The sequence below is a fragment of the Thermobia domestica genome, chromosome 5 (assembly GCF_964235325.1).
Source record: "Thermobia domestica chromosome 5, izTheDome1.hap1.1, whole genome shotgun sequence".
NCBI classification, from domain to species: Eukaryota; Metazoa; Arthropoda; class Insecta; order Zygentoma; family Lepismatidae; genus Thermobia; species Thermobia domestica.
The window spans coordinates 291,131,271-291,146,425 of record NC_137458.1 but is presented as its reverse complement, the minus strand read 5'-3'; the positions used below and the strand labels follow the sequence as shown (position 1 = coordinate 291,146,425).

The 15,155-nt window shown below is 31.9% G+C and overlaps 1 protein-coding gene across 4 annotated transcripts in view; it reads right to left on the bottom strand.

Moving 5' to 3' along the window:
• The window catches only part of LOC145686686 (uncharacterized), a 61,425-nt gene that overhangs the window by 39,854 nt on the left and 6,416 nt on the right, over positions 1 to 15,155 (bottom strand). For 3 of the 4 annotated variants that reach the window (XM_081760222.1, XM_081760223.1, XM_081760224.1), the window contains exons 2-3: positions 14,331 to 14,486; positions 7,682 to 8,165 (exon numbers count right to left, since the gene is read on the bottom strand). In XM_081760222.1, the coding sequence (XP_081616348.1) occupies positions 7,682 to 8,007 (326 nt within the window). In that variant the 5' untranslated portion in view covers positions 8,008 to 8,165; positions 14,331 to 14,486. Of the gene's footprint in view, positions 1 to 7,681; positions 8,218 to 14,330; positions 14,487 to 15,155 lie in introns of all 4 variants that reach the window. The other variant, XM_081760220.1, reaches the window with a different exon arrangement.

Below are 15,155 nucleotides of genomic sequence, written 5' to 3'. Positions count from 1 at the left end.
TCGACCCATGTTCCCATTTGACATATCAAAGTTACCCCCATTTACGGGGGGCGGGGAGGGGTACTTTTGGCGGAATTGGTTTTCCCCCTTAGCAATATATTACTTCAAACATTTCTTCTATGTTTTATCATTTTTCAGATATTTCCGTGGATTGATTAAAATGGCCCACCCTGTATATATATATATATATTATAACAATACGAGTTTCCAGGAATAAGAACATCTCGGAAATAAATCAAAGATCCTGGATGGTATCGCCAATTATAACAAATACGTTTTCAGGGTATAAAAAAAAATTCAAGGTTATATTAGATTTAATTTTTAGGTTGCATTAGCTTTAGCAAAAGAAAAGAGCAACACAACGATAAAGCTATTATTTATCATCAGAAGTTTCCAGATTCTTGTTTTGTGGCCAACCAAGAATAAGAGTCAACATTGTTCAGCTTAATGAGTACTTTTAAGAAGAAAAAAAAAACTTCATAAATTCTAATTGTATAAATTATATTTGAAATTACAGAGCTAAATTTTTTTTATGACTATTTATTCGTGCCAATTTATTAACAATTTACATCATAACAGATTGAAAGAGAAAAAAAAAATTTAAAACATTTGCCTCCATTGTGGTATCTCTAAGATACTTTATCAACATTTTATGAAATGATATTGTTATATTGTTTAACATATCTAGTCTCCAACATGATTCTCGAACATATCTCATTAATACATATAAAACTCATTATCAATCAAAGAATTGGCGATCCATCCCCTCTACTTATGTAGTTACAGAAGATTCTTTTACTTGGGCGTTCATTGCTTATAATGTCCCTGTCATTCATCAAACAATATGCAAGTTATGCAGACATAGGCAGTATCATCGCTACTACAATTCCATTTTTCAATTCAATAAAAAAAAAAAAAAGTACGAGTAGCATCATGTATTACTTTACGTTAGCCTATGCATCATTCGCATAATACATCTACTATGAAAGCACTACTATTAATGAAAATGATATATATATACAAATGTCTAGCGAGAACGAAAGAAAAGGGAAAAAAAATCTACATATGCTCGACAGGGTCCAATTACTGAAACGCCTCTTTAAAGAATTATTATTAATTTTAACTTATTATCTCTGTTTACAACTAATTAAACTTATAGAGGGACGGATACGCTCTACTGGAGAATAGCAAGTTGAAAAACATTCCAACGTTATTGGTTTCCAACGAGGCAAATATCAATGTAGGCACGAACATTTAATTCTGCACTGTAATTATGGCACGTTCAAAGTAAATATCTACCTAACTGAAAATAAACAAACATAGCACGAAATAGTATTTTGTAAATAGTAATGTCGAATGTCGAACTCCGGAGGTATGTCCAGAGTAAAGTTCTCCCACATCGGCACAGATCTATTACTCGCACTCATCAAGATACGATATTAACATCGGAGGATATGTTATATTCAAATTTTCCTAACCTACAAAACTAAATATATGGTGCAACGAAATAAGATCATACATACGAAAGAAGATTTTAAACCACTAATGTATTAAGAGATACTATAAAAGGGCACACGACAAAATAATAATAATAGACACGTTTGAAATGCAATTTTATCGACATTACACGTCTTGAATATGCACATGACAAAATATGGCAAGCACAGATACAAAAATACATTACAAATTAATATCAAAGGGACACACGACAAAATATAGGAAAGTACGCTCACATCACAATTGTTACCGGTTCTACACGTAAGAAATGGAAATTTTATCTAACCTACATGCATGTATTACAAATACGATTAAAAGACACGTTAATATATATATATCAGAGCACTCTCAAAGAAATTTCATCTTAGTGTTTACGACTGACATACATCATAAAGCAATATTGAAGCGAATGAAATGAATTACGAAATACTTAAATTCTCAGACGCGGAATATTCGCATGTGCGTTCATGATAAAGATTTCCCAACAAAATAGCATATATCACATTGCAATATATAAAAGACACGTATTAAATTTGGAAAACACGGGTAAAAACGAATCTAACCTAACCTACATAGATATTATGGATCACACATTTGCAAAATTAGACCTAACCTAACCTACAGCAAATATTTCACAAAATAAGGCATCATCACGGGACATAATTTGAGACATAATTCAGTAATGTATTTAACATAACCGATCTAATCTAAATATTCAAAATTTTCAATGTACATTGCCATCGAAAGGTACGTACAAAGTAAAATATTACCCTAATATCAACATACATATTTTTCAAATTTACGTAGAGGCACACATAAGATTTAATAATTCAATTATACATGCTTGTAGCATAAGTGGATACTGACGATTGACAAGCTCAGAGACGCGTAACGCCCTTTAACTTTAGTTACACATCCTGATTCTTAAAGACGCCATTTGCTGAACTGCTATACTGTTTATAAGAAAAATAAGAAAAGATGTTACCCGATTATCCGCAGGTTTCACAGAATAATAGTCCTCTCGCAGAGTAGGTTTCATCTACTTGCTTATTTAAAATCGAGAGATGACTCCTTCAGTACACCGGCTACACACTCCACGAACGTAGAATATCTTTCCGGTCCGCCGCAGCAATCAGCTTCGATGAATTACATCTCCCATTCCATTACTGCATATGTCTAGTAATGGCGGAGATGACATTTGATGGCTTGTGGCCGAAAAAGGTTTTCACTAAATTTTGACTTTTGTTAGACTCCTCCGTATCTATTTCTTCCAAATAACGTCTTAGGTTAGTCTAAACCATGATTTTGACTAGGTTACAGGCCGAATTACACTTTTAGTTACAGAATTTCTAAAATTTTTAGAGGAGCTAACAAGCCATCATTTTTCCACACTGAAATCTACTAATCCACTGCGTCATCTTACACTCGTAGCCAGGCCTCTATAAACGCGGTTTCTACTATTATATCTTTGATTATAATTCGCATAATTTTACCATAAATACATATCAATACAAGAATCTAACTGTAAAAATCATGAATTTCTATATCTATTTTAATATCTAACTTACCGAAAACTCTATTCAATAAATAAATAATTAAAAGATTATTCTCTCCCGGTGATTATTTAGAAATTGCCATAGTAACGGAGAACTTCCTTTCACCGCCGAGCCGCCATCTTTTACAATGTTATTTCCACGTATGGCGATTCGAACGCCCTCTTGCGGCAATAACCAAAGAAATCGCCATGTTAGCAGTAATATAATGTAACAAAAGAAAGCCGAAGTAGGTAACAAATGAATAAAATATAACTACATCGTATTCGATAAAATTTTAAGGTAAAATTTTCAATAGTATTTAATTTTACTTATATTAATTGTTCGTATGTGTGAGCTAAGAATACGATATGGACGTTAAAGAAACGGTTACAGTTTGAAGTGAATCAGTAAGGACTAGTTTTAAAAGATTTCCGGATGTGTAATTGAGTGCATGTATTCTTTTGTGCCATTTCTTGTACTAACAATATAAAACAAATTAACATTAAATTAGTGTAAACTTACACGTAACGAAACTGGGCACAGTAATATTATGCGGGAACCAACTTCGATTTCAACCGGTACACATAACAATACGGATCCAATGTAAACAAACCGGTAATTGGTTTGTTACAATATATATATATATATATATATATATATATATATATATATATATATATATACTTTTATTACAGCGTTTTATTAGTAAGTTACAATATATAAGTTGGTCTCAAAAATCTGATAGCAAAATATCTGGTGACAAGCTGCTAACTTAAGGATTATCACCGCTTATTTATTTACTATAGGAATGTTTATTGATTGCGATAAGGCTGGAAACAACTTGCAGGGCTCATAGTGGTCTGGTCTCTTGTAAATAGTTGAAAAGTGACCAAAAGGACACGAAAGTGACCAAAAAGTGACCCAAATCTCATCATGCCCCTTTTTTCCTTTGTCAATTTCTCCATCACCTCTCCCTTAAAATTGTGTATTTCCTATATTCAGTTGCTACTAACAAATAACTACCTAAAATCTATTCTAATTATGAAAACTCAATTTTCTATTGCTGTTTTCCTCGTGCAATTGTGAGCGAAAGTACATTTTTCGCAAACGTTAACTATCATGTTCTCACAAGGAAGGGACATGAACCTGTCATCCGAACTTCCGAATCAAACCTAGTCCATTCGATAAACATTACAAAGATATGTTCATTCTTAGGTGTCATGGACAGGGTTTGCCCAAGTGGGTCCAGCCCGAAAAAATTCGGTGGGGATTTTATATTGACAGACAGGATTGGTATAAGGAAAAAGCTTGTATACCAATACATGCTTTCCCCTCATACCTATTCTGACTATCAATGCAAAACAGTACAGTTATTTCCTATACTCAATAGTATTTTTCAAGATACATTTGGTTGAGTGCTTTTACCCGGGGCCAGAGGGGTCCAAAGTTGATAGGAGGAATTTCTGGAGGGTATTTCTATATCAAAGTATTTCTTCTTTTCTTGCTGACATTTGGAGTTTTACTTGCTGGCGCGTAAGTGGAAGTAACAAGTAAATGCTCCAGGCATTACTTCTATATTCTGATTACTTCTATAATTTATTATGCACTCCTTTCATGAAATTTACTTTAATTTATCAATAGGGCGATTTGGCGTACGTGCCTTTGCCATGAGAGACCCGGGTTCGATTCCTGCCGGGAGCTCATGTGGTTCGGATTCCACGTTAATCAGTACGTTTACGTCTTAATTAGCCTCGTTGCTGAACGAGACGTTAAACTCGAAATCACCACCACCATCACCAAGTACCAAGGGACACAAATTTTCATGTACCAAGGGACATTACTTTGCATGTGATGATAGATATTTGATGTAGCCAGAATAAACATGAATTTATATTTTAAAAAAAAACAATATGCCTAGTTAAATACTCATTGCATGCTATTTCAGCAAACAATGTGATAAAACTGCAATATATTTGTTTTATATAACGTAACATTCCTTGCATTTAGAAAGTTACTTGACAATGCAAATATTCCCATTCTATTGGGAATGTGGAATCAAGCTATGGTTTCTATATTGTACTTATAATTGTTTAATTTAACAAACAAATTAATTGACAATAATCGATTAGTATTAGATTTATGGTTGCCCTAGGTACAATAATTTAAGTTCTTTGTTATTGCCCCCCCCCCCCCCCACGTACCAAGAGACGAGATGACTTGCTCGGTTGAAATGCTCTGGCTCTTGTTATTACTGCAATACCCATGTATTTTTTTTTACAATATGAAGCTAAATTATCAGGTTATCTATATATATAAAAGAGAACGTACAAAATCCTTTGTCCGCTCATCACGCTAATACGGCTGAACCAATTTCTTTCATTTTTGGGGGGTTATTAGGATTTGGATCCTAGATGGTTTTTATCATATCACTTTAATTTTTAATTACCAGTGTCTTGAGATAATTGACCATTCAAGTGTCCATAACGTACAAATCCTTTGTTATTAGTTCATCATAGGTAAAAATAAACGTATTTATATGCAACCCGCATGACCGTGTCACTCGGCGGGTTAACATAAATGACAGGCGATATACAGCGGAAAATAGCTTGAATCTTCTGTTTAAAATTTTTTAATTGATTTGCTTATTTTTACAGACACTTTTACAATATGCCAGCACCGGGATGACCGCAGCGAAGCGGGGCGGGTTAACATAAATGACAGGCGATATAATGTTAAGATTTACTGCAATCTTCTATGGTTTTTATCATATCACTTGAAAGCGAAAAAGTAAAAATTATCTAAGTAACAAAGTTTATTGCGTTCCGGGGTGACCGCAGCGAAGCGGGGTGAACGCTGCTAGTCAGGAATATATTTTTTTCTTTAGCATAGCACAAACATACTCCCTTTTCAAAAGCAAAATATAAAAAGTGTTCCTGGGGTGCACAACTTCCGCTATTTGGAAATTTTTATCGTTTACTCGGGTGCAGAATAACGTCGTGTGTTTACAAAGTCGAACTTACGACTGCATGGTTCCGGATTTGACTATCCCCTCCCGGTTCACTTTTTTAGGCATTCACCCAGCGTCGTAAGGGAAACCGGAGAGCCACGTGAACAAAGATACCACAGCTACTAGTCTTAATATGTGTGTTCGAGGCACGGCGACGTGATACGCTAACCACGTATTCGTCGTTAAGAGCCTGCCTTACTAAAAATAATACAAAATTTACTATTTTTCTTTTGCTTATTTATTCATAAGTGAAAAGAGATAATAAAATGTAACTTACCACAACCATAGGTAGTGTTATTCCACAACACAAAATATGAACCTCAAGAATTTTCAGTGTTGTCATCCATAGAAATTACAGTGTTGCCAAAATAACAATTCCCCTAAAATCTAAGTTAAGGCAGCGACTAGAAGAACGAACTCAACTGCATTTGATTACGTATGATGTTGTTTTGGTTTGCTGTGAACTACTTTTTAAATAACATCATTATGTGATTTTAATAACGGTATTTTAAAACTACTTTGTTTATTACAAACCAAATACAACTATTATTTAAAAAGTAGTTCACAGCAAACCAAAACAACTTAATATGTAATCAAATGCAGTTGAGCTCGTTCTCCTAGTCGCTGCCTTAACTTAGATTTTAGGGGAATTGTTATTTTGGCAACTCGGATGGCAACACTGAAAATTCGTCAGGTTCATATTTTCTGTTGTAGAATAACATTATCTATGGTTGTGGTAAGTTACATTTTATTATCTTCTTTCACTTATGAATAAACAAGCAAAAGAAAAATGATAAATTTTGTATTATTTTTAGTAAGGCAGGCTCTTAAGCTGAACGTAGTTCCGCCAGTATTTTAGTTAACCAGAAATTAAATTTTAAATAGTTAATGAGAATTTTAGGTTATATCTCATCAACCACACTACGTATTGTTATCTTGCTAATATCACAATAAAAAAGTTCAGTGAGGGCCTATTTCAGCATTAGGACCGTATCGAATCAATAAGTGGCATGGGTAACAAAAACAACAATTTTCAGATTTAAAAAGAATTTCGTTTTTCTCCATTTTCTCGAAAACTACGCATCAGGCTTTACACTCACGCTCATCATTATGTTCAACACAATAAGATCTATCAATTGATATACCTTTTCTTTGATTTTTTTTTCCACTAAATGAAAATAATATTGTAGAATTTATGTTCTGAATGTGTAGCAAAATAATAATAATAATAATAATAATAATAATAATAATAATAATAATAATAATAATAATAATAATAATAATAATAATAATAATAATAATTTTGTACAATTTATGCTCCGAATGTGTAGCAAAACATAAATGGAAATAATATTGTACAATTTATGTTCTGAATGTATAGCAAAATATAAAATAGAAATAGCATACTAGAATTTACGTTCTGAATGTGTAGCAAAACATAAATTGGAAATAATATTGCAGAATTTATGTTCTGAATGTGTAACAGAACATAAACTAGCAGACTATGTCTACTGTATGTATTGTTAATCATTCTCAACAGTGACGCACACACTACTTTTAAATTTTCTACATTCAAATGTCTTACTTCAAGAAGTATCAAACACGCAATTAACCAAAATTGGGACATTACATAGATACTTACTCGGGAAACGAAAAGTCCGTATCAGGTAACTCCGGATCTAATGAACTATAAAAATTTAGTATTTGTCCACTTCTCTCTTTAACAAGTAACTCTGCAATCTTCTTGATATCAGAATCTGTTTCCCTGGATGCCATTTGTTTCACAGCTTTCACCAGTTTAACCAAGTCTTCCTCGTTAAACCCTTGATCTTTCAATTTTATTACATAATTTGGGTGAATGGCTTTTTTAATTAAACAAGACATATCTACCAATTTTTGCTTCATGATTTGCTTCAGTATGAAGGTATCACTTGTTTCGTGGTGGGCATCTTGTTGTTTTGTAGGCATTTTCTCACTTGATTTCTGCTTCTCAATACTTTGTCTTGTAGGTACTTCTTCAATTGGCTCTTGTTTCTCAATACAACAGTCACTTAATTCATCAGGTGGTTCACTTTTTATTTTTATTGTCTTTATTAATCCGTCTCTTTCCTGCTTAATCCCAATTTCTGGAACAAAATTAATTCCAATATCTTTGGGTAAATATATATTGTTCTGGCCCTACAAATGAAAGTAGTGTGTTAATAATAATAATAATAATAATAATAATAATAATAATAATAATAATAATAATAATAATAATAATAGTAATAGTAATAATAATAATAATGATGAAATTTTTATTTGGAACAAACAGCTTTACAGCCACAAAGTGCTCCCCCCCCAAAAAAAAAAGATTTATACAAATATAGGGCGCATGCATATAGACATAACATACAAGTGAAAACATTCAAAAAACATGCAATGTTTATCAGAAATGAAAATACAATGAAAGTCATAAAAAAAAGTATATAAGCATAATTATCATCTCAAGTAATATCTCAAATAAAATACACTCATTCATAAGACTAGAAATGATAACATAATAAAATGAGTATACAAAAGAGTAAAGAAATTGCATATGACATATATAAAAAAAAAGAAAAACTCGTGACCAAGATAAAAAAAAAGAAGTGTAATATCCGAAGAAAAAAAGAACAAGGATAAAAGAGAAGAAAGATGATAGGGAAAAAATAAGAAAGAGAAAAAAGCAACATAAAAAATCTAAAAAAAATATTCAAATGGCACCTTACAAGTTAAATAGGAAAAACATTATAAATCCTTTAGAATTTTAATTGTGAGCGGATTTTAGTAAAGTTACTTTAAAAGATATATAGAGTATAGTAATGCTTTTTGGCTATATCTATAGTTTTATAAATTGAACATTTCAAGGTAGAAACATTCGAAACAAAAAGTAAAAAATTTCTCACATTGCGATAAGGAATTCTTATGGACCATAGACCATTAATAGAAAAAAACACCTTGAAGAATATTATGAAAGAAACTCAAATCAAAAATACACCGCCTATCAGTTAGAGGTAACAGATGAAGCTCTTTAGATATGCAAGACAAGCTCATATCTTTGAAATTTTTTAACTTCAACGTAACCAAGCTAAAAAATTGTTTTGAATAGATTCTATAGCATTTATAAAGTACTTAGCTTTACTATTCCAAATAACAGTGCCGTACTCCAAATGAGAACGCACTTTGCAAATGTATAAAGTTTTACAGGTGTTATATTCGAAAAATTGCTGCAAAGCCATTTTAACATAGCTAAGTTTTTCCTAGCCTTAGAAGTTAAGTTATTCCTGCAAATGCTTACAAAATAATAGCTTGTTATCTAAAATTATCCCTAAATCCTTGGCATAGGTTCCAAAATCGATTCTCTGTTTACCGACTGTGTAGTTATATAAAAGGAGATACGTTTTTCTTAAGAAAGTTATACCTTTAGTTTTGGTAATATTCAAAGGCAAAAAATTGTTTTCAGACCACTTGACAAGTAATTCAATATTCTCTTGTAAAGTAACTTGATCTTGAAGGGTTTTAATTTCCTTAAAAATTTTTATGTCGTCGGCATACATCAAATATCTACAAGTTAACTTCTCAGATAGGTCATTTACATACAGCAAAAACAACAAAGGACCGAGATTGGAGTCTTGAGGTACACCAGATGTTATATTATGAATAGAAGACATATAGCCGTTATGCCTTACTATGAATTTCCTATTATTTAAGTACGAATCTAGCCACTTTATTATTTGATTCGATAATTTGTACTTATACAACTTACTTATTAATAGGTGATGAGGTAATATGTCAAAAACTTTACCTCATCCAAATAATAATAATAATAATAATAATAATAATAATAATAATAATAATAATAATAATAATAATAATAATAATTTTATGAACAATGGAAGTAACTCGTACCTGAAGAAAAGAATTCGATAAAATACGAGCTTTAGCACTTTGTTACGGCCTGCTTTTCAGAAAGTCGTACCATTGAAATAAATAGGTGTTGATTGCGATACATCTATTGTTGTTAATTTCAGTTTTGTTTACCTCTGTGCACTACGTATGAAAGTATGTTACATGTGTACAAGGTTATACATTGATAAATTGTTTTATTTTGTTTCAGTTTGTACAATAGCTCAAGTTGCACGTAATAGTGCGTAATAGGATATGAATTTATTCGAGTAACTAGTTAGAAGTTGTATAATTGTGCAGTGATGATCAATCGGGAAAAATGATATATCATATGAATGTAGTTTCCTGGTATATTTGAGGTGAATACCAGAAACTATTAATAGTATTCCGATTTAAAAGAAATGTAGTACATTATTCCTTATAAAAACCAAAGCCGAACAATGCAGAACTCCATACAAAAGAAATACAAACAGTTGAGTTTAATGTAAACAAACCACAGAAGTAGGCCTATATTCGTAACGCGAATATATTAATTTTGTAGTCTTTTAAAGTAGTAAGAGGGAGTAATTTTATACGATAATATGTCTAACATGTCCTTGATCACATTTCATAACTTTATGTACGCGATTGGATTAGATTTTTGTAATATTTCGGAATGAAAACATTGCGGAAACTCACCTGTTATTATCATAATAATAAAACTACGGTGTGCCACCATGTGGGACTACGTGAATGGAAAAACGAATGATTTGGAAAAAATGGAATAGTGAAATTAAAAATAAGAGTTAAGAACAGCTTTCTTCTAATGAAGAAAGAATTCAAGTATCAAAATAATAAAATTAAATTGCTTAAAATTTACGTTTATTACTGTAAGTGTTATTCGGCTCCCGACAGGGCGCGATGATTGCCGAAGTAGAAGTTTTGGATGTGAGTTCAGGTGTGTATAATATGTTAACTTTATAACATTATAAACTAGTTTCGTTCAACTCGCTTTGCTCAAACCAGTTAAAAGAAATAAAGTTCTAACTGAACACTGGGAAAATCTTAAATGGAATATAATCAATAGGGCAACCCAAAAGCATAAAAAGCACAAAAAGCATAACAGCAATTCACACATATGGTTGGCACTTTGAACATGGTTGTGGTTGTCTAAAGGTCCAGAAGAAACTAATTTTAAAATCATAATAAAGCATAATTTTAGAAAATGAAGCATAATTTAAAACATTAGCACAATTCTTGGAAACTTCTGTTTAACTGCAAGTTTAACATACTGTATAAATTATTTTTAAAAACCAATATTTACAATACAAAATCACTGAGAACATAACAATGCAACAATGTAAAACTTATTTTTATTTCTGTAAACTTTTCGGTGTGATCCTTTGATGTCGAGAAAAGAAAAAAGGAAAAAAAGAAGAAACCTTTCCGCCAACAATGAATAGTACACAAGAACCATACTATATTGATATGTGTACCTCTTGAACTTGAGCACTTTCTGTACTTTTTGATGGCGTCTTTTACTTTCCCTTTCTGTGTATATGCATCTTGAAGGCGCACACAAGTGATAATAAAAAAAAATAAATAAATAAATAAAAATAAAAAAATAAAAAAAAAACTGACTCGAGTAAAGCATATCTCTTTACAGTTCATTAAATAGAAAGTTAATTAAATATGAAAGAAACTGGTTGTATAAAATATTAATAAATAGATCAAGATATTTAGAATATTTAATGCATAGTAAATATTATACATTATACATGATTAATGTAAAACAATGATTGAAATTAACAATAAAGCATAATTTGGAAAAAAATAAAGCATAGTTAAACAAAAAATAAAGCAGAATGTGGGTTGCTCTAATAATGAATAAGGCGAAAAGAACAAACATCTAAATAACAGGGCAATAGCGCTACAACAAAAATTTTGAGCAGAGTGTCTCTTACAATGTTGGTGCCAGTACTTTGAAAATTAAAATCAAAGCATATGCGCACTGATCAGCAGCAACAATAAGAAATTTGGTCTATTACACTGGAACTGATACTTTGATAGCCATATAATCTCAACTTGTGGACAGTGGATTATCAAAGTGAAGTGATAAACACATATTTCAACTCAAGTGTGCTAAACATATTTAAAAATTACTTCCAACGGTTCAGCCATTTTGTCGTGAAAAGACAACGGTCACGTAGTGTAATAGACCCTTACTGACCGTTACAAGGTCATCTCCTAAGAATATCGTCTTCCTGATTCTTATTTAATGTATTCAAAATGAGTTCAATGTTTTAATTTCTTTCTTTGTTAATTTATTCTATTAATTTTGATGTATATGTTTTACTGTTCTCGCTATTTATTCACAGTTGCCTCAAAGTATAATGCATAATTTGGGGGAAAATATCCAAGACTATTTACTTCTAAAATGTTTTATCAATGGATTTTTTTTTCTTCTAAAGGTACATCTACGATATGCTGAATGTTTCGAAATCTTGAAATTCACTCCTCGATCTGCAAATTCAAATAATTCAGTTTTGAGAAATAGCAGATTTGTTAATATTAGTGAAGTGAACTAGTAATTCTGATTTAAAGTGATTAACTCCAATACGTATATAAAACAGAAGATCCTTTGGTAGCAACTGTTACGTTGAAATTTATGGAACAAAAATAATGCAAAAGTATAACGTAAGGTCATCCTTTTCCTAGTCATTTTACCAATTTCAAGCAAAAGGAAGTTAATTCTCTTTTATAGCAGATTATCAACTTTTGACAGATATGTAGTCAAACCAAGTATGTAATATTGGATTTCATGCTTGTTCCTGGAAGAACGTTTCACGTTTATGCACTTGAGAACAAGGGAGACGATGGTTAATGTAAATAAATGATGATGAAAAAGGTGGAATGAGAGTGTGGGAGGAAACGGAGTACCCCAAGATAGGGTTACCAGATTTTGTAAGCAAAAAACCGGGACACCAATCTTAGGCTATATATAAGATTACGGTTCCTACTCATTTGGTCAGAATCACTTAATTACCTGTCTTTTCTACGTTAATATTCAAAATTTACCACTTCATTCTATATACAGTTAACACAAATGAAGCCCCACAAAGCACGTATAAGAATGTGAAAAGATAACATAAGGAGAGCTGCCTGGTGTCCCTTATTCCAAATTCCGATTTTTTGTGTTTAACAGGCCCTAAATATTGCGACAATTACGACACACTCTTCCATTTATGATTGAAGAGATACTTTCTTCTTTGTTGCTTTATAATTTAAGTCAGTAATACTATCTTCTATTTTTAGGTGAGACATTAGTTTTTGCTGGTTGAATTTTTTTCAATCTGAAGAACGAAAATCGGGACAAAAAGATGTTCCGAAAGCCTTTTTCGGGACAGTTAATTCTCTCATTGAAAACCGGGACTGTCCCGGAAAACCGGAACGTCTGGCAACCCTACCCCAAGGAAACCCACGAGCACGATGTTGTCCACCACAAACTTACTTGGTTGGGGATCAAACCAGAACTCCACGCACCAGAAAATTAAGCGTTCTACCACTGAGCCACCGTGCCCCCCCCCCCTTACTTATTAATCGAAAAAAAATGAAAAAATGAAATCTTTGAGTTTTACGTCCCACGGTTATGCCGGTTAGGCTAAAGGAGACGGTGATCATGAGAAATGAATGAAATGGTGGAATGAAGAAAGTGGGAGGAAACGGGAAAACCCCGAGAAAACCGACGCACGCGGTGTTTGTCCACCACAAAGTTCACTTGGCAGGGGCTGGGATCGAACCCGGTACCCCAAGCACTAGAGGTTACTTATTAATCGAATCCTACGCTGCATCTAAGTATATGAATTATATGAAATGAAATGTTGCTTAGTGTAATGTTGTTATAAAGTGTTTATGTGTTACACGAGCCAAAGAGCCAAGTGACTGATGTGTAAGTATTGCATTAAAGTTTTTATTTCAGTACGGAAGCAGCAAATGGGTTAACTTGAGGTTAAGACAAAGCTATTGCAATTTGTTCAGCATCCAGGGTTATCAATATTTCAATTTCTGTAGATGTTATGTAATGATAAAGAATGTTTATGCAAAACAACCGATCTGTTACAATTCCTAAATTTATAAGCATCTGGGATGTTACTTTAAATTTTCATGAACTGGAAAGATGACCAATTTCGAGTCTCAAACGATGTAAAGGAATAACAAAAAGTTACAATAATGTGACAAAGTTACAAACATAATTACGAAATAGATTTTGAGGTAACATTAACTAACTGACTAACTATATATATATATATATATATATATATATATATATATATATATATATATATATATATATATCAAGAGGAACAATATGATACTATACTCACATTTCTTGTTGGTGGTCTATACCCATAATGTATTTCGCCATATTTTTCAAAAATAGCATTAACTTCTTTGCACCTACTGCGAAAAAAATGGAATGAATTTAGGTCAAGTTCACATACATTGCATATGTTTTTCGGCAGTGGATCTTCCTTCGTTATCTGAAAAAATAATACATACATATCTTAGAGAATAAACAAAAAAATACATACAATAAAATTAAGATATTTGAAACACTGCGGCAAGTTACAAATAAAAATTACTGAAAAAAGAAGTTACCTTTAATCTTGACTCTGTATCTTTCAGGTACGATATTTTGATCACTAGCTGATTTCTTTCAAGACAAGAAGTCTTCTCTTGTTTAATCATATATATATCAAAGGAGGTAAGATAACATATGAACAATTTTAACATTGTATTTTTGCTAGTTTTATGGATTTTTAAAGAAATCGTATAAACTTGTTCTGTTGTTCAACCAACAAAGCCATCTCTATACGTTAATGCCTTAAAATGACTCATATCTGAAAATACCAAGTAAAATACTTTACCTTGTGCGTTTTTCCCGACAAAATTTCAACGTTTTCACTTCCTGACGCCTTTGTCAGACACAATATGATTATAATCTTAACTCCTACTAAAGCATTAATACTTGCTGTTTCCGTTCTATAACTAAAAATTCGCTACATACAAGAAAAATCATAATACTTATTGTTTATAAACTTTTAAAACAAATGCACACTATTACTCTTAAATTCAGGCCGGAATTAATGACAAAATTAAAAGGTCCAAAATAGCTGGCAATGTTGTGAAATAAAAACCCAAAAATGGCA